At 45.8% G+C, this 20,023-nt stretch overlaps 1 protein-coding gene across 8 annotated transcripts in view; it reads left to right on the plus strand.

Annotated features, from left to right (window-relative positions):
- ASPH (aspartate beta-hydroxylase) overlaps nt 1–20,023 on the plus strand; it is a 675,802-nt gene that overhangs the window by 302,189 nt on the left and 353,590 nt on the right. For all 8 annotated transcript variants that reach the window (XM_085605545.1, XM_085605551.1, XM_085605546.1 and 5 more), the window contains one exon: nt 955–1,008. In XM_085605545.1, coding sequence (XP_085461671.1) covers nt 955–1,008 — 54 coding nt within the window. The remainder of the gene's footprint in view (nt 1–954; nt 1,009–20,023) is intronic.

Genomic DNA, 20,023 nt, shown 5'->3' on the forward strand with positions numbered 1-20,023 from the left:
TAATGCACAGCATAGTGAATCCAGAAAGATCTTCAAGCTGCAAAACTACACCGACAGGTAAGAAACTATTCGTTTATATCCATGCAGAGCACGTATATCTAAAGCTACACATTCTACAAACTGAAAATATTACTTACCTTGTAAGTATCTGTTCATGCCATGTAGTGCAACAGGAAACCATTTTAGACAATGTATAGAAAAAGAGATCCAAATAGGTTTCTTGATGGTAGCCTCTTTGACACCACAAGGAAGGGCCTGCTTGATGTTTGAACCAGATTGTTTTAGTGGCGTACACCCCAAGTTGGTACATGCCCAATTCATTATTTTGAAAGTTTGTGTGAAATTTTGATACTTTCCTGTGACTTGTAAATCCAAATGAGGAAAAATAAAAAAATCACTTTTGTTATATTGATGTTTCCATGTAATTAGCTCCCACGTATTATGTAGTGTGGCACCAGGATTTTGCACATCATTGGATCTTCCAGAGAATGAACACACAGTAGAAGTTCATCATATTTCTAGATGGGTGCGAAGCTATTTTAGAGAAAAAAATACATTTTCTGTGTAAGTCATGTGGCAAAGTACCTACTTGTTTGTTCTCTGTGAAGAATGGTTCTATGTGATAACCAACGAGGTCAAGAGGCGCTCTTTCAAAAGTTTTCTAGAAGCTTTTTTTTTCTTTCTTTCTTAGGGCTGCTGGCAAGTTGTTCCAAAGGATAGCAGTTTTTAACTTTGAGAAACTGTACATCGTAAGCAGTTAAAACCTTTTGTTTGAGGTTGCAAAGTGTGTCGTCTTTATATAGCTTGAACTGCATTACATAAAGTATACATGTGGCCTAGGACTTCAAAGTAAAGGAAAAACATTTGAGCCTTTTTTCCAGTGTGTTTGCTCTACAGAATGAATAGTTGTATTTTGTCTTCCTGAACTATTAATTGACTTTCTCTATTTCCAAGGTAACACAGAGCAAGAGAAGCCACACATTTCTGACAAACACCCAGATGAGAGAGGTGAGCTGTTGTTTCATGGGATCATGTCTGTAGCGTGGTATTCAACGTGTTATTCTTAAGTGCTTACTGTGAAACTGAAAATTACAACCGGTTATAGATTGTTTCACTTTTTATGATCGGTCACTCGTGTCCACTCGAGAGAGCCACATGTTGTTCTAGTAATGTTTTTCTAGTGGCAGTAATGGATGTTTGCTTTGCTGCAGTATGCGTTCACGATCCCAGTGGTCCAGCTGCCCTGAAGAACAAAAACCTAGTAGGCAGCTTTATGTATTTGAAATTAGAGTGTACTGTAAATGTATGCAGTGTACATGTTAAAAGGTATCTTCCTCCTTGGACTCCAGTTTAATGACAAGTCTTTGGAGGTCTGAAAACTCCTTCAAGTAGAAACGTAACAATTACCTTTTGCTTTTTCAGAGTTCTTAGACATGGGAGTCTCTTAAGGATGGCTAGTGTTAATCATGTATGCAGTGCTGTAAGCACAACACGGTACCACTGCGAAATACACTCCTACCTGGGTCTATTTACAAATGAATGCAATGGTGCTGTGCCTATCAGCCAGCAATGCCCACACGGGTGTACTGAAGGCTTGCAATGAAGTGGACGCGGAAAAGTATAGTCTTAGAGTACATGCTGTGGGTGGCTTGCTCATGAGGTGGGAAGGCTGATGTGTACAGTATGTGAAGAAAGAGAGCAAGATTTTGAGATTATATTTTGAGGGACTTTATGAAGTAGCGTCACAGAATCGAGAGTTTACGGTTTCTTCCTCGCCAAGCCTCACTTATGGTTGTGAAATGACGATCACCTGGCTTGTAAATTCTGCTTATTCATATGATGCATTCCAAATTATTGGAAAGTCAATAGATTTAAATTAAAGTTTTAACTCTTCAATCTCCTCAGATCTTCCTGAGTACGCACACGGACCTGCTCATCCTTTTTGTCCCTCACTGTTAAAATGCTTCTACTATTTACATCTAGTTTTTGTCAATTTCTATAGTAAAGAATATCTAAATGTTCATGGCGAAACTTGAAGATGACAGCGGTAAATGTTCTTGTGCCATTCATCATATTAGCAATATCCGCTTCTTTAAACTCCGTTCCTCCCACCTAAAACAGCAGCTCTCCGCGTACACAAGTCTCGCTGTCTAGCATTCCTGCACAGATGTGTAGTTTCTGCTGTCATTAAACTTCACTGTAGTTTTGCTATCCGGCAATGGCCTGCTTTGTCTCTCAACTGCCTTTATTGCTACTGTCAGTGTCTTGAAGCACCTAAGTTTTGCAAAAAGCTATGCATGTTGTCCTGTATTTAAATTTAAATGACTATTTGTACGTTAACAGCAGCATCAGATTGGGAAGGTGGGCACTTGGGCATTGGACGATGGGCCGGTTGCCTAGAGGTCACCAGTGGGCCGGTTTTTGTCAACCGGCCCATATAATCTTATTGTCTTCCCCACCAGGCCACTGTACGGATAGGGAGGGAGAGCATCATGAGCAGGGAGGCTCCGAGGGAGTTGCTTCCAGCAGCGTCCCCGGGCCAATATTCTGTCTGTACACTGCAGACTTTATCTTGGCCTCCCGTGGGACCGACGCAGATGCCCAGAAGCAATGTCCCACACCCCTGCTGTGGGCCATTATCACCTCGGCTCCCCTGGAGCAGCAGCAGCTCTGTGCTTTTCTTCACCCTCCCCTGCCAGGCCATCACCCTGAGGATACAGTTGGCTGGGCTGGGGTGAGTAAGTGAATGGCCTTGCTGAGGGCCTGTCGTTGGCACCTCGGCTACAGTGTCTTTCAGGCCTTGGTGGTTGGGAGGTAGGTGTATGTTTGCATAACCCTCACTGTGAAGCACCTTTTCCAGAGCAGAAAATTGAGATAATTTAATGTTGGGGTCAGAGCTGCTGAATGTGGAACTATGGAAATAGGTTTGAGTCCCAGCCTCACCTCAACATTCTCATATAATTGCGCCCTTTGGCCGAGTTTATGCTAAATAAAATTACAATAAACAAAACATACCCTTCTGTTTGCTCATTTTTGAAGAATCTGCAAAGGCTGGAACTTAATAATGAGAGAGGATTCTTTATTCAATAATACAAAAAAGTCTGTATTCCTTCTTAACATGGCTTTTCTTCCTTTGTTTAGTTTTAACGATCAGTCACGGATCATTAAAGAAGCTTTAGACCACATTTTAAATTGCTTTCCCCTTACGTTTACTGTTCAAACTTTAAAGTACATATCGATCAGGGGAGAAAATACCAACTTTAAGTGTTTTTCTTCATTTTTGTTCTGGCAAGGGCATTAAAATACTGGTAATGCTGTAAAAGAAAAAAAAACAGCTTAGTGGCAAACACAGCCATATCAGGAGTTGTGACCTTTGGGCTACTTTAATTTCACTTCGCCCGCGCTGCCAAAATGTAGTGCTTCTAGTTTTCACCAATGTTTCTGGCTCTAGGAGCTTTAAAATACATAATGTTCGAGGCATGTGAGCTGCAGATTACACACTTTTGCATAGATCGCCATCTGGTGTTGGGCCCGGATGTTTGCAGTTTGTTTTTCCTCTTGGAAAGTCTTTGGAAGTCACGAGGTTGGTGACTCCTCCCTTGGTTCGTATTGCGCATGGGCTTCGGCTCCATCCTCGGATTGTATTTTTCTGCCATCTGGCTCGGATGTAATACTTCGCGCTCCGGTTCCGAACATTTCCAGTTCGACGATCGAAGCGGAATCCTCGCTCATTGCGGTATTGTTTAGATACCAGATCTCCTCAATCACCTTCTCTTCGACACATCTTCGATTCCAGTCGTCGTCGCCGGCGGCCTTCGGGCTTATCCAAGCTCCGGTCCCGGCTGATGGAAAGAACTCCATTCAAGAAGTGCCCTCGATGTGGGTCCAAATTCCCCCACACCAATCTTCATGAGGTGTGCAACCTCTGCCTCTCCCCTGAACACGAGGCTTGGGACTGTCCCGCCTGCAAATCTTTCAGATCGAAAAAGACTATTCGAGATCGAAGGGCCAGACGAAACATGGCGCACTCCTCGACCTCCGTTCCAGTCGAGTTCTTCGGGGACGACGTCGAAGCTCCGGGACAGCAGCACACCGAAGAGGACCTCGTCAGTGCTTCCGAAGCCGACGACTCGGATGTGGAGGACATCACCCCGGTGCAGAGGGTCGTGAGTACTATACCCGCGCCGACACCCAAAAAGGCTTCGGTCACGCCTTTGCCTCCGGGCCTAGGCAAGACCAGAGACATTGCTTCCAACACCCCACCTTCGGGCCCGGTGAAGAAGCCAAATAAGCCTTCAGGCGGCTCAGGCTGGAGCCAGCCTGCCAGCTGTGCCGAGAAACACACTTCGGCACCGAAAAAGAGACCAGCCTCGACACCGAGCTCCGCACCAAAGTCCTCGTTGTCGAAACCTAGCCTTTCGGTACCAACCAAACCCCATAGGGCCCTCGGCACCGACACTCCCGCACCGAAGCCTACCTCGGCGCCGACCCGAAAATCGGAGGCTCCAAAAAAGCACGGCACGGACAAAAGTCATCGGCCCCGAAACCTTCGGCGCCGACGGAACCAACATTGTCACAGGAACTGTTTACACCGGATCCCTTGCAAAAGACACTTACCAAGGATCCAAAGACTGGACATTTGGCACTCTCTTCAAAAAAGAGACATTTGGACAAACCGGCTCCGCCTCCACCTCCAAAGAGGAAAGACTCTGCTACCTCCCCTTTCAGAGTGCCTTCCCCACCTCCTACACCTCCTCCACCCTCTCCACCTCCGCCCCCTCCGCCTTCTCCACCCCTGCCCCCTCAGCCTTCTCCACCCCCGCCTCATCGCTCCCCGTCTCCAGACGATGATGATCAGGGGGACCCATATTACGATCCAGGGGATGTGCCACAAGACCCCACCCCTACAGGATCCCCAGACCCATGGGACCACTATAATAATCCAGACATCCCAGATGTCCCACAAGATGACCTTTACCCATCCAGGCCATCTCCACCAGAAGACTCATTAGGTTTTCACCACCTACTTCAGAGGGCGGCACATTATCACGGGGTAGAGCTACACACTGACCCGGTAGAGGAAGATTTCCTCCTCGACACCTTTGATACCGCACATGGGTCTACCTCCATACTACCTATGCTCAAGGGGGTAATAAAACATGCGCCAGAGGTTTTTAAAGACCCAGTCAGGGCTAGGGTCATTAACCCACGCATAGAGAAAGTATAAAGCTGCCCCCACAGATCCTGCCTATATCAAAGGGCCAGCACCACTAGATTCCCTAGTGGTCTCCACTGCACGGAAGAGGTCAAACTCCCAGGCGTCAGGCGAAGCACCACCACCTGACAAAGAGTCAAAGCTACTGGACGCGTCAGGAAAGCGCACTGCGTCACAGGCAGCCAATATATGGCGTATTGCCAACACTCAAGGGCTATTGGCCAGATACGACAGGGCGCATTATGATGAACTAGAAACCATCATGCACCATCTCCCAGAAAAATGCAAAAATGGGGTCAATGAATTAATTCAAGAGGGTAAGACCATAACTAACACCTCTATACGCTGTGCCTTAGACGCAGCAGACACGGCCTCCAGGGCCAGTAACACTAGCGTCCTCCTCAGTCGCCATGCTTGGCTGAGGGTTTCAGGCTTTAAACCTGAGGTACAGGCCTCCATTCTAAATCCTCCCTTTGACCAAGAACACCTATTCGGCCCAAAGGTAGATGAGGCCCTCGAGAAGATGGACACAGATACGGCGAAATCTATGGGCGCCCTGCAGTCACACCCTCCTAGGCGCTCCTATCGCCGCTCTTCCTTTCGGGGTACGGCCAGAGGCTACTCCTCAGATAGTGCGTCCACTTCCTACAAATCCCCTGCTCAATCCACCTTCACAAGGGGTTATCAAAGAGGCAGCTATAGGGGCAATAACAATAAAGGCAGAGGCAAAACAAATACCGCCCGCTCTGCCACACAGTCTACCCAATGACTTTCCCCCGCTCCCTCCAGACCATCCCACTCCGGTCGGGGGCAGGCTACAAAATTTCCTTCACGTCTGGGAGACCATCACCTCAGGCAGATGGGTGACTCAAATTATTCGTTCAGGGTACTGCCTAGAATTGACATCTACCCCCCCAAACATTCTACCCAGGCAACGCCCAATGTCACAAGAACATTCCACGTTACTAAAACAGGAGGTAACCTCCCTTCTACAAAAACATGCGATAGAACAAGTCCCTGCCAATCAGCAAAATTTAGGAGTCTACTCCCTATATTTTCTGATACCAAAAAGAGACGGGACTCTACGACCTATTTTAGATCTCCGGCCTCTAAACACATATATACATTCGGACCATTTTCACATGGTAACACTTCAGCAGGTACTTCCGCTCCTCTCCCAGAATGACTTTCTCACCACACTGGACTTGAAAGACGCATACTTTCACATTCCGGTACACCATGCTCACAGAAAGTACCTCAGATTTGTAGTGGACGGGCAACACTACCAGTTCGAGGTGCTCCCATTCGGGGACACAACAGCACCAAGGGTATTCACCAAGTGCCTAGCGGTAGTGGCGGCACACCTCAGAAGACAGCACATTCACGTCTTCCCATATTTGGACGACTGGCTAATAAAAGCCACGTCCTACAACCAATGTGTACATCACACCGCCACTACAATCCAACTACTTCACCAGCTAGGCTTCACGGTGAACCACCAAAAGTCCCAGCTAATACCATCCCACACAAAGCAATACCTCGGTGCCACTATAGACGCCTCAAAAGCCATAACCTACCCCAATCCTGCCAGGATTGCAAGCATTCAGGCTTTGCGTCAAAGATTCATACCTCAACACTCTCTCCCACCAAGAGTGTTTATGCAACTAATAGGGATGATGGCTTCTTGCATTTTCATAGTGCCTCATGCTAGACTCCAGATGCGTCCACTCCAAGAGTGCTTAGCGCGCCAATGGAACCAGGCCCAGAGGCAACTGACAGATCTGGTGTTGGTAGACGGTCGCACCCATCGCTCTCTGCAGTGGTGGAACACCACAAATCTTTCCAGAGGTCGACCGTTCCTGGACCCGGTTCCACAAATAATCCTGACAACAGACGCATCGCTCTCCGGCTGGGGAGCTCATCTGTTACACCTCACAGTGCAGGGCACATGGACGCCGCAACAAAAGTTACTCCACATCAACCATCTGGAGTTACTGGCAATCTCTCTAGCCCTAAAATCCTTTCAGACACAGATTTTAGGCAAGGCAGTCCTTATTCGCACAGACAACATGACGGTCATGTACTACATTCAAAAACAAGGCGGCACACACTCTCCACAGCTCTCTCAACTAGCACAGAGCATATGGAGATGGGCAATTCCACACAAAATCTTTCTCCTAGCCCAACATGTCCCAGCAGTCCAAAACACCATAGCAGATCTGCTCAGCAGACAGATGCAGCAGATCCACGAGTGGGAACTTCACCCGCAGGTTCTTCACCCGTTCTTTCAGATGTGGGGGCATCCACACATAGACCTCTTCGCCACCCACGAAAACAAAAAATGCCCAAGCTTCGCCGCCAGATACCCACACCCATTGTCCAAAGGCAATGCGATATGGATGAACTGGTCAGGCAAATTTGCGTACGCCTTTCCACCTCTCCCACTAATTCCATTAGTGGTGCGAAAGCTACAACAGCACTCCCTCACACTGATTCTAGTAGCTCCAACATGGGCCAGACAACCGTGGTACACCACGCTGCTGGAACTCTCGGTAGTGCCACACCAAAAGTTACACCTCTCACCATGCCTCCTAACCCAGAACCATGGAGAGATCAGACACCCGGACTCAGCTCAGCTCAACCTTGCAATCTGGCTCCTGAGATCCTAGAATTCGGATACCCTAACCTTCCCCCTGACTGTATGAATGTCATCAGAGAAGCTAGACGCCCTACCACTAGAGCCTGCTACGCTGCAAAGTGGAAAAGATTTGTTGTTTATTGCCATAACAACACAATCAAGCCTCTAGACGTATCTATACAGCACATCATATGCTACTTACTCCATCTACAAAGGTGTAACCTAGCATATACATCCATTCGGCTACACCTCGCAGCAATTGCTGCTTACCTACAAAACAGACAGCACCTATCACTTTTCAGAGTGCCTGCCATTAAAGCCTTCATGGAAGGCCTCAAACGAATAATTCCCCCCAGAGTACCACCCTCAGCTGTGTGGAACTTAAATATAGTTCTCACAAGGCTAATGAGACCGCCTTTCGAACCTTTGCATAAATGCGAACTGCAATTTCTCACATGGAAGACAGCTTTTCTTGTAGCCATCACTTCCCTTAGAAGGGTCAGTGAGATACAAGCACTTACTATACAAGAACCTTTTCTCCAAATACACCAGAACAAGGTTGTCCTCCGTACCAACCCAAAATTCCTACCCAAAGTCATTTCCCCATTCCATCTAAACCAATCGGTAGAATTACTGTTTTTTTTCTCGAAACCTCAAACTGTTGCAGAAAGGGCTCTACACACGCTAGATGTTAAAAGGGCCTTACTTTACTATATTCAAAGAACACAACCTTTCAGAAAGACCAAACAACTATTTGTCTTTCTCTCCACCACACAAAGGCAACCCCATCTCTAAATCAGGGATAGCTAGGTGGATTGTAAAATGCATACAGACTTGCTACCACAAAGCAAAACGAACGCTATCTGTTCCCCCTAAAGCCCACTCTACACGAAAGATAGGGGCTTCTATGGCTTTTCTAGGGAACATCCCATTAGATGATCTCTGCAAAGCAGCTACATAGTCAACACCGCACACTTTCACTAAACATTACTGTGTAGATGTGCAAACCAAGCAACAAGCTAGTGTGGGCCAGGCTGTACTAAAAACACTATTTCAAACCACTGCAACAGATACCGGTGGTCGCCGCTAAGGTTGGGAACTGCTATATAGTCTATGCAAAAGTGTGTAATCTGCAGCTCATATGCCTCGAACGGAATATGCTACTTACCAGTATGTATCTGTTCTTGGCATGTAGAGCTGCAGATCTACACACGCCCACCCGCCTCCCCGGCTACCTGTATCTGTTCCAGTCTATCTTATTTAGATACAACACACATGGGTTTCTTCACTATTATTACTACGCTCCATCTTTCCCTGCTGGCGAAAAACTATCTGAGGATGGAGCCGAAGCCCATGCGCAATACGAACCAAGGGAGGAGTCGCCAACCTCGTGACTTCCAAAGACTTTCCAAGAGGAAAAACAAACTGCAAACATCCGGGCCCAACACCAGATGGCGATCAATGCAAAAGTTTGTAGATCTGCAGCTCTACATGCCAAGAACAGATGCATACCGGTAAGTAGCATATTCCTTATCAAACATTTCTCTAAAAATGAGCCCGATGAGACTAGCCAAATGCTGTTTCGTGAACGGGCATGATCCAGTAATGTGGGCCACTTTTTGGGGAGTGCCCGGGCCAAATTGTGATCCTTGTCTGAATCTGGTTAACAGCCAAAATGTTGCTACGCTAAATTAGTTAGGCCCAGGTAAGGGAGTAGGCTTTATATATAAACAGGGTTAAAACCAAAGGAAATGATGGACGGAGTGTTGAACATTGCAAGCACTCACCCCCAGTCAACTGATCTGGGTTTAATCCATCACCATTCTTTAGCCCACTCTGCCACCCCAGTTCAGACATGGCCATATGCAAATCAGTCTGACCCTGTGCCTTATGGGAACAGTCCAGCCCGAACTGCCAAGCCATGTCTTCCCTGGACCGGAAACAAGCTTCCTAGGACCGGTTTCTGGCATTTCAGCCGTCTTCAGCCAGGCTTGCTTGAATCCAGTGGCAAAGTGAGCAAGGGACTCACGTCTGAGCATACTCTGCCAACTTATGGCGGACAAAGTTAAAACCAAAGGAAGCTTGTTTCCGGTCCTGGGAAGGCATGGCTTGGCAGTTCGGGCTGGACTGTTCCCATGAGGCACAGGGTCAGACTGATTTGCATATGGCCATGTCTGAACTGGGGTGGCAGAGTGGGCTAAAGAACGGTGATGGATCAAACCCAGATCTGTTGACTGGGTGTGAGTGTTTGATTGGTTCTGATGCTCCGTCCATCACCACCCCGTTTTGTACCGCTTTGCTCGCCATAAGTTGGCAGGGTATGCTCAGGCGTGAGTCCCTTGCTCACTTTGCCACTGGATTCAAGCAAGCCTGGCTGAAGACAGCTGAAATGCCAGAAACCGGTCCTAGGAAGCTTGTTTCCGGTCCAGGGAAGGCATGGCTTGGCAGTTAGGGCTGGACTGTTCCCATGAGGCACAGGGTCAGACTGAATTGCATATGGCCATGTCTGAACTGGGGTGGCAGAGTGGGCTAAAGAACGGGGATGGAGCAAACCCAGATCTGTTGACTGGGTGTGAGTGTTTGATTGGTTCTCATGCTCCGTCCATCACCACCCCCTTTTGTACCGCTTTATATATAAACAGGGCGCATAATAAGTTGTTTTCCACAAATTGATTAGGGGCCAAACAATTTATTTGCCATCTTGAATGGCTGAGATGGAACGATTACAAAGAAGACCTGAAAATACAGTGTCAGAAACCAGTCTTATTATTCAGATCACAGTGACACTGATTAGGTTCCTTTTATTGTACCCGATAAAATCCAGCTGCCTGAGATTTGGTCATTTAGTCCAATAAATTGCACTTATTCCGAGATTTGGCAAATAACAAGCCCAAAAAATTTGCAAGTCACAATAAAATACCGTGCTCTGTTCCCCTGTTAGATTCCAGCAGATTTTACCTGCTAGCATTTAATAAGGGCTGTGAACTTTATTGCACTTGATAATTAGTGGGCGCCATAAACTGTGTTTAAGTTCGAATTTGGAGCCCTGCGTAAGCAGACATGGGTTGGCAAAAAACGGTCCCACTGGTAGTCAAGGTTTAAATGCGCAAAGTCTGCCTTTATCAACAAGTCTTCAGCTCTTCTAATCTGGCTAGATAATTTTCGTCCACCACAACTAATGTGTGTACTCCAAAAACTACCTTCTTTCTTGAGGCTTCCCCAGACAATCCTAATGCTCTTATCTTTTGCCACACTAAAATAATGTCAGGAGTCACGGGAGGTTTCCTCCCTCTATCTCCACTGTGGCCACTATTTTCTCGTTACAAACCATTTCTACTGCAAGTGACCTCTTTAGTTGGAGCAATTGCTGGCATCGCAGAAATTCCAACATGGCTGCCAATAATTCCATACTGCAACAGCATATCGCTGTTTAGCAGTCTAGTGTTTGTAGTACCAACTGCCTGAGGAATGTTCTTCAACATTCCTCGGTGCACTTCACTGAGGAAATCACCAGAAGAACACCTGAATTCATGGCGTCGTGGAAGATAGGGTAGAAGCGAAATCTCGGGGTTAGAATTCGCCGGTCAACATACACTTCAAGAACCAGGTTAGCATGCTTATAATTTTGGTTAAATAATAATTCTGTTAAAAAGAATTCCGATTTTCTGTGGACAGTTTAGAAGTCTCTAAATAGGTTCAGGTACTAAATAAATGAGGATAGAATACAGGAGTAATATTTGGCTGGCACTACTTATTTCCTTAGTACTCTTTAAGTTAATCGAGTGTGTCACTCTTTTAAAATCTGCATTTAGCCAGAGAAACTCCTAAGAAGCATTGTGTGTTAATAACGTCGAAATATGAATGTCAACCTTAGAGAGAGCCCATAGAAGGTTTGACATTTTTGGCGCGAAGTCAAGCACCCGAGAAAACTCGTCAGACGGAGGCTTCCATTGTCGAGTTTACAGAGACAATTAACTGAATTAATTTAGGCTTTAACTCTGCTTGTGAATGCAGCGAGTTAACGAAAATAAGCTTAGCGCTTTCTGACAGAACTTCAGACAAGCGTGTGATAAATAGTTTGAAACTGTCTGTGAGGCTTTGCATGGCAGCATTTCCTTCCTACTCTCCCCCCTGGTGAAAGCAAAAAAAAAGGTTGATTTAAAAAACGCGTTCCAGTAAATAAACGCGTGTAACTAAAAGCCAAGAAACAAGAGCAAGCAGGCACATTCCTAAGGGTTTAGGAACCATTTAATTAATTACACTTCAGTCAAGGGTTATGAGCTTAACTCCTTCCGCATAAAACTAAAATAAATAGATAGTGGAATTACTGAGAAGCGCTAAACCCAAACTCTGCAGAAAGAAGGCTGACAAGAATTTTATCCTGAGACTACATGCAGGCTTCACCAGTTCTCATCTCGTAAGTGGCAAGGGGAAGGATTAATACAACCTCATACACAATACAATAAAAAAGACATACTCACCTTGATTTTCTTACCCCCTCTACAGTCCAGAATCAGAGCAGAGAGACAACCTATAAAAGAAAGAAAAAGAGAACAGAGTGAAGACTTCACTTAGTGTAGAATTACGCACAAGAGAAGTGTGAAGAGTAGCAAGCCCAAAACGCCATCCTGGTAAGATAAGTTATTTATAGACTTAAAATACAGTAAGTTTTTGGTTAAGGTACAGTCTATAATTTGCATAAATGTTTTAGCCAGAAGAAGAAGAGCAAAAGAAGACGAAGCAGACCTGGCAGAGTTTTGGAGCTGTCTCTTCTTGTCCCAACCCCTTTTCCCCCCTTGGAACTTACCTGCAAAGGCGTTCTAATACCAGGCGGGAAGTTCTGAGAGGGGCATAGGTACTTAGCATCATTCTGCTCCTGTGAGGCCTTACGCAAGTTTGATACGGCTCTGACAAATAACGCTTCTTAAACCACCAATTCTTTATTACTCTCCACTCTAGCTGTTTGATCCCTTAGACAAAACTGCCTTTTTAGACTTAAGTTCTTAATTAGAGTTCAAAATGTGGCAGATATCCAGTCCGTTGTATTACGAACACATTATAGTCTATGGCCCTTGTGATCAGCGGATGAGATATTATCTATGTTTGTGACTGAGTATCCCATATGCCAAATTCTAAATATGGCTCTTAATCTTGAAGAGCTTCACACAGGCCACCCCACTGTCTTCTTTTGATGAAACTGTGTTAACGAGTAATCCAGCAATTTAAGATGTCTGAAATCGCTTTGTCTGTCTTATGAGGGGTCAGGCACCCCTTTTTCGGTCTTGCCTGAGCCAACGCATGCGCTGCTCTGTGAGACATTTAGTAGTGGGCTTTGAAAAGTCCTACCACATGCTTTTTGCTGGCATGGAGCGTGCGATTACGCGCACATGCATGAGCGGAGGCACCATCGCGCACGCACCACTCGCGTCATTTTTTTTCTTTTTCTTTTAGCGCGCGCACACAGCTCCCACTTCTCCCCCTCCACATATCGTGTCTCGCGGCCGCTCGCGCGCGGCCAATGCTTGTTATCTCTCGGAATTAACCATACAGGATGGTTGCCTTTTTCACAAGTAGGGTAACTGTTTTCTTAAATAAAAAAGGTATGGCACGTCCTGCTACTCGGATCCCGCCCACTACGACCGCTGGTTCGTAGCCGTCCTTTGATTGGGCAGTGTTTTTGTCTAGCGCGTGTACTACATGCCTACTGTTTCTAAGTGGCATTAACGATAGGGTATGTGCTCTTGTCCTGCAGTTTAATGGAATAGAAATTCGACACCATGAGGCGGTTGAGATCTCACCCTTAGGTGGTGCTCACTTCGATCTAGGCCTGCGTCGCCTTCTCTCTAGATTTCTCTTTACCTTCGAGGCCTCTCTCCGCCCCTGTGCCCCATCCAATCAATTCCTGCTGCCCCGCACCCCCTGCCCCCCCAGACCTGGCTAAAGCTCCAAGCAGCTGTCACTCATCTGTCGGTGGAAATAACTGTCTGTAGGTTAGCTGATAGGCTTTGTTAGAAGGGAGCACTTTGGGGCTTCGCTATATTTCGGGATTGTAGGCTTGGTATAAAGTGTCGCAGAGGGCCGATGATCTGCGAGGGAAAATACCCCACATGGCAAGCGCACATTTAAAAAATGGCCATTGCTAGCTGAGTGCATAAAATTATTCATGGGGTCCGAGTGTGATGGGTTTATCCACTTGAAATGTGTTAAATCTGGTCCATTTTAGGAAGGGCAAGGTTATTTTTTAAATACAATAAACCCTTATGAATATACACAGGTTTATGTGGGATCAAAAAACTGAGGGGTTGGGGGGGGGTCTCTCAAAGGGGCGTGGTCGATGTAATTAAGGGCGCAGCTTCAAAACACATATGCCAAAAATCGGTGTTTGGCATAGTGTGCCAGCCGACTAGCATTTTGCTGCTTGTCTTTGCATCTAGATATAGAATACAAAAAGTAACAATACACCTACAAAAAGCCGGGACTATTGGCTTTGTCTGTGGTTGTTAGCGGCATAAGATAAATTAGCAACAACAATGGCTTTGTTGTATATAATATTGAAATTGTTTCAATTCTGAAAGGATGAGACTGCAGCTGGACATCTCTTCACTGCCTGTGATGTAACTTCAAAGGCACTCGTTATAGTTCTTGCAGAGTTAAAATCTTTTTTCACCCTGATGGTGAGGGCAAAAATGGAGAGTCTGATAGAGAACAGTCTCCGCACTGGCAGGACCCGGCCCACTTAAAGCCCTGGATATACAGTTAGAAAATCTATGGTCAGTCACTGCTCTCTCTGCCCACAAACTACCTGTATACTCACATATAACGATTACCACAGCATCATGCCACTATCCTTTCTGTCTACACACTACCTCCTTTGTTGATACGTTTTTCCCTACCAGTTCTGCTCACACATTGCTTCCTCTGCTGACTCACTGACTACTGGTCACACACTGCCCCTTCTCCTCGGAACATGCTCCATCTTATATGCTGTTTCCTAGCTATTTTGCTCATACTGGTCCCTGTTCTCCTCCTCTACTCCCTGACCCTTCTTCTCACACGCTGCCCAATTTGCGCCCTGCTCCTTCTGCTCAACAACCAAACCTTCTTCTCACACACTGCCCCTTCTACGCACACAACCTCCCTTCTGTTCTCACACTTCCACTCTGCCCCTTGCCCCTTCTGCTCTCACACTGTTCCCATCTCGCTGACTCTCAAACCGGCTCCCTGTGCCATCTGCTTGAACAATCCCCCTCTGTTCACAGATTACCCAACTGCACTCTGCCCAATCTACCTGCCCCCATTGACAACACACACTACCCCATCGGCTCCCTCAGGGCACAAGTCCTAAAAAAAGAAGTGGGGGGACTAACCAACCAAGTTAGGCAGTATGCAAGTGGCATTCATGGTGCTTGAAATCACAGCACAACATCATGGTGTGGCTTCACAGTTAGTGACAAAAGATGTTATCACCTTACACATATGTTTTGCTGGTCTATTATGAGTAAATTTCAGCTTATTATGAGATTTAACAAATGGAATTTTACATCAGGGTTGTGCCAAAAAAGTGAACTATCCCGACCCAAAATGTGAGCATCAACTTATACATTTATTTTGTAAAAACTCTTCTACCAAGAAATTGGCAACCAGGGGAAACGTGGCAGTAAATCTGTTCTGTTTAAATTGGTTGCAAAGTCCAAATTTTAAATATCTTAAGGTTATAAAAATGTTTTAATTATGGTATTTAAAATTGTATTTGTGTAGATACTATCAGACCAGCACATGTGACATTCTTACAGTGCATGCATATCCCTTATACATAGGTATTGAAGAAAGTCAAAAACACTCCTCTCAAATTCGTGAAGAGATAACAAGCTGTGAGCCTTTGTTTCCCCTCCCTTGCCTCTAGGCGTGACCGCTCAGATAGCTTCCAGCCAGGATAGTGGAGCAAAAGGCTGCCTGATAACCGCTTAAATTCTACTTTTGTTATGGGCCCAGCTGGAGTCTGAAATACGAAAGCCCCCACACTGCCTGCAAGTTGCTGCTCTGAAAGAAAGTAGACATCATCCAGGCGCAGCTGAATGCGTCCAGGTGCCTGGAAATTACACCTGGACAAGTTCATCATATTTCAGTGGGGCCCAGCTTATTGCAGGGTGGAAGGCGTCCACCCTGTGAAAATAGTGGGTGGACGCTGTGGATCCATGTGTACCCCGGCTTGTGCCCTGGGCTCCCTGCACCTTCTGCTATAACAGCCCGACCTTGCACTCTACATAATCTGCTCCCTGCCATTTCTGCTCTTACACTGCCCTCTGCTCTCTTCACTTTTTGCTTGCACATTTCCCTCTTTTTTCACACACTGCCCCCTCGGTTACCACGCTGCTCTATGTACCCTTCTTCCTCTTCTCACACACCACCTCCTTTGCTCATACACTGCCCCTCTACTAAAATAAGTCTTTTTGCTTCTCGTGCCTTTTCTTTCATTGACCCTTCTTCTCTCTGCCACATCTGCTCTCTAAGTTCCCTTTGCTCCCTGTCCTAGTTCCTCCTCTGAGAGAAGTAGTACGCCTTCCCGTCTGTCACTAACCCACTGATAATATCTCTTCAGTCTTCAGAAACAAATGATTTGGATTGCAAGACTTTCTTGAAGAGCAGTCTGTGCAACAATGGAATTGCTCAAACCTAGTCCAAACCATCATAAATCCAGGGGAAGGAGGGGACGTGTGTGTCCGTGTTCCATGCAAGGTGCAGTGACCCCGAGCGTGCATTGTCCTTAGTGAAGCGCGCACATCCCCGGAGAGCGATCGCGCCACCACTTTTAAAACGCGAGCGGCGCGAAAACAGGTTGCGGGGATGCGTTCCATAGCAAGTGGCTCCTGCACTTGCTACATTTCTTTCCTAATGGGCCACGGCTGCGGGCTGAGGGTGGGCGATTGTTAAAATATTTGTTAATTGTAGCGCAATAGGGTGCTGCAATTAACAGGAATACTTTAACAAGTGCCCACAATCAGCCCTCAGCTCCACTAAGAAAAGACATGCATCAAGTTCAAAAGCACGACATGTAAAGCACACGTCGTGCTTTTGGTCTTCTTGCATTTCTTCTCTTCATGGAGGGCTGATTGTGGGCACTTGTGAAAGTATTCTTGTTAATTGCAGGAACCTCCTGCGCTGCAATTAACAGGAATATTTTCACAATGGCCCACAATCAGCCCTCAGTCGCGCTCTATTTGGCTCTCCAGTGAGTGCCGCCACAGAAGCTGCTGAACAGTCTTAAGTTTGTGGTGTCTGCTGCCTGGTATGGTCATGCCACGTGAGTCTGGGCTGAACATGGCTGCCGTAGTTTTAGTGCCTGCAGCCTCTCATAACACTGGCCCCGCCGGTACCCAGAGCAAGAGTTTTAGAAGTCTCACCAGGCCTAGTCAGCGCTGCCCTGCAACCTAAGCAGTCAGCTTAATCAGTTTTTTACTTGTAAGCTTTACATTTCTGGGCAAATCACTTAATCCCCCCCGTGCCCAACAAAAAAATAAATGAATCTGTGTCTATAATGTAACTGGTGCTCATGTAAAGCGCTCTGACCCCTTCGGGTCGAATTTGCGCTACATAAAACTAAAGAAAACTAGCATTGGCATAGCCAATAGGTCTCGCCTGTGGAACCTTTTAAGTGTTTAGTTATCCAGCACAATATCCTTGGTGACACAACCATCAAGTGTTGCATGGCTAAACTTTTACAAGGTTTCAAAGGCGAGATCTATTTGCTATGCCAATGCTTGTTTAAAGTTTCCCTCTTGGTCCTTCTTCTAAAGAAACCAACTCATGAGTTTACATTTTTCACACTACCACTCCAGCTCAGATCTTCTTTTTCTCCCACAAACTGGTGCATCTATTTCAAGCTGCATGCTTCCCTTTAACGGGCACTAAATGTATACTGAAAATGCACTTTTTACAAGTAAACAGTTCAAGGCACATTTCTGCTGTCAAATCCATCACCAGAAACAGTACTATACTGAAGTTATGAATCAAGAATTTCTGATGGGCACTTCTACCTGTAGATTCCTTATCTTATAAATATGATTCAGGTGATGGGCTGGATCTGAAAACTATTTACCCAGTAATAGCACTTAACTGTCTCATTGATTCTGGTCTATAGCTTTTCTCTGCTTCAAAAATGAAATCTCACAGCTTTCAACAGGGACTAGGTCTGATGTCTTGTCCAAAAATTTCTAGATGTGTCCTTATCACGGTTACTGTAAGAAGACATCCTTTTTGGAGCTACATGACATCTGTGTGTGGTGTCTTCTATCCGAACACCTGACCTATCCGCCCCCAACTCTCGTTTATGTACCCAAATTCAGTCAAAGAGCAAGAGTCGTAGTTCTTGTCGGCCAATGCCCTCAGGGACTTTTCAAAGTGTTACCTTTACTCCAGTATTAGAACTTTCATTGATTCACATGCTGAATCGCCTCCCTTCATCAAGGATCCGTCTCTCTGTACCTCTAGAAAGCAATGTATTGGTAGGTATAGACTAGAAAAGGCCTGACCCCTTAGTTTAGCAACCTATCATAGTAATTTAAAAAAAGAAAAAAATGTCCAGCATAGTCTAAAACTCCATACATTGACCAGTTAACAGAGGATGTCCAAGCAGAGGCCAAGAAGGTTTTGCATGAAGGTGAGTGCACATTTTGTAAAGTAATAGATTGCGCCATGGATATTGCCATTACCGGTTTCCAAAAATTAGCTGACACAGACACAGCCAAGTCTTTGGGGACCTTACAATTTAAGAAAGTGCCTTTTCATGGCTCACATGGAAGAGAACAACCTTCATACAGAGGGGGCTACCATCAATATCATTACCTCTCATACTCCTCATTCGCTCAACAATATTGTCCCCAAAACCAGAAGAGAAACCCACCACAATCCTCATATGTCAGACCCCTTCAAAGGGGAAAATCAGAACGTCAAGGAAAGGACACCGACCGACGTCCATGATGTAACTCAGTCTCCAGCTACTTCCTTTATTCCTACCTCTCACCTTGGTGGCAGAGTTACCAACTTCCTCCATCAATAGCAGGAAATTCCCAGCTATCAATGGGTCCTAGACCTAATACAGTTCAGCCACAGATTGGAATTCCACCAAAGACCACTCCCCTCCAACCTTCCATCCACAAGTATCTACAACTTCTCAAATTGGAGATTAAAATCATACTAAAGAAGGGAGCTATAGAGAGAGGTCCTATAGCCCACAGACGGAAAGGTTCCTGCTCCCGTTTCTTCTTAATCCACAAAAAAATCAAGGAAGTGGCGACCGATTCTAGACCTCAGTAGCCTCAATGTCTTCTTCAGGAAAAAATAATTTTGAATGGTAACGCTTCAAGAGGTGCTGCAGCTCTTGAACCAGGGGGACTTTGACAACCCTTGACCTCCAAGATGCGCATTTTCACACACCCATCCATCCAAAATACAGGAAATTTCTAAGGTTCACGTTCGCCTGAAGCCCCAACCAGTTCAAGAAGCTCCCCTTTGGCCTCAAATCTGCCCCTCACATCTTCTCAAAGTGCCTCGCACCTATATCAGCTTTTCTCAGACAACACCACCAGCAAGTCTTTCCTTGTCTCGATGACTGGTTGGTCAAGGCATCTTCCAAATGCACTGCATGTGCTTCCACAAAAGCCTGCATGGATCTCTTCAAACAGCTAGATCTTAGGTTGAATCTAGACAAATCAATCCGCATCCATCACAGACCATAACACATTTAGCCACGCTGGACACAATATACTCTAATGTGTATCCCTCACAGGACAGAACTACAACTCATGATGGTGCCACAGACCATTAAAAAAAAAAATAAGTTTCTTTCTGTTTGCCTCTAGGGATGATGTCCTCTTGCTGAACTCTCATTACTTCTAAGATAATCAAGTGAATGGAAAATGGCAACCAGCTCAACGTCACTTACACATCAACTTACTAGAGTTTAAAGCAGTACATCTCGCCTTGCAGGCGGTTCTCCTGAGAATCCACAATTCTGCAGTGATAGTCTGCATGGACAATACAATAATGTACACCACATCAACAAGCAGGGTGGCACAAGCACCCACCTGCTATCCTAAGAAGCACAAAAAATATAGCAATGGTCCATTCATCACTAGGTGCGTCTTCAAGTGGAACATGTTCCCGGAAGCAAA

Source organism: Triturus cristatus, chromosome 5_1, assembly GCF_964204655.1.
Source record: "Triturus cristatus chromosome 5_1, aTriCri1.1, whole genome shotgun sequence".
In the NCBI taxonomy this organism is placed as follows: Eukaryota; Metazoa; Chordata; class Amphibia; order Caudata; family Salamandridae; genus Triturus; species Triturus cristatus.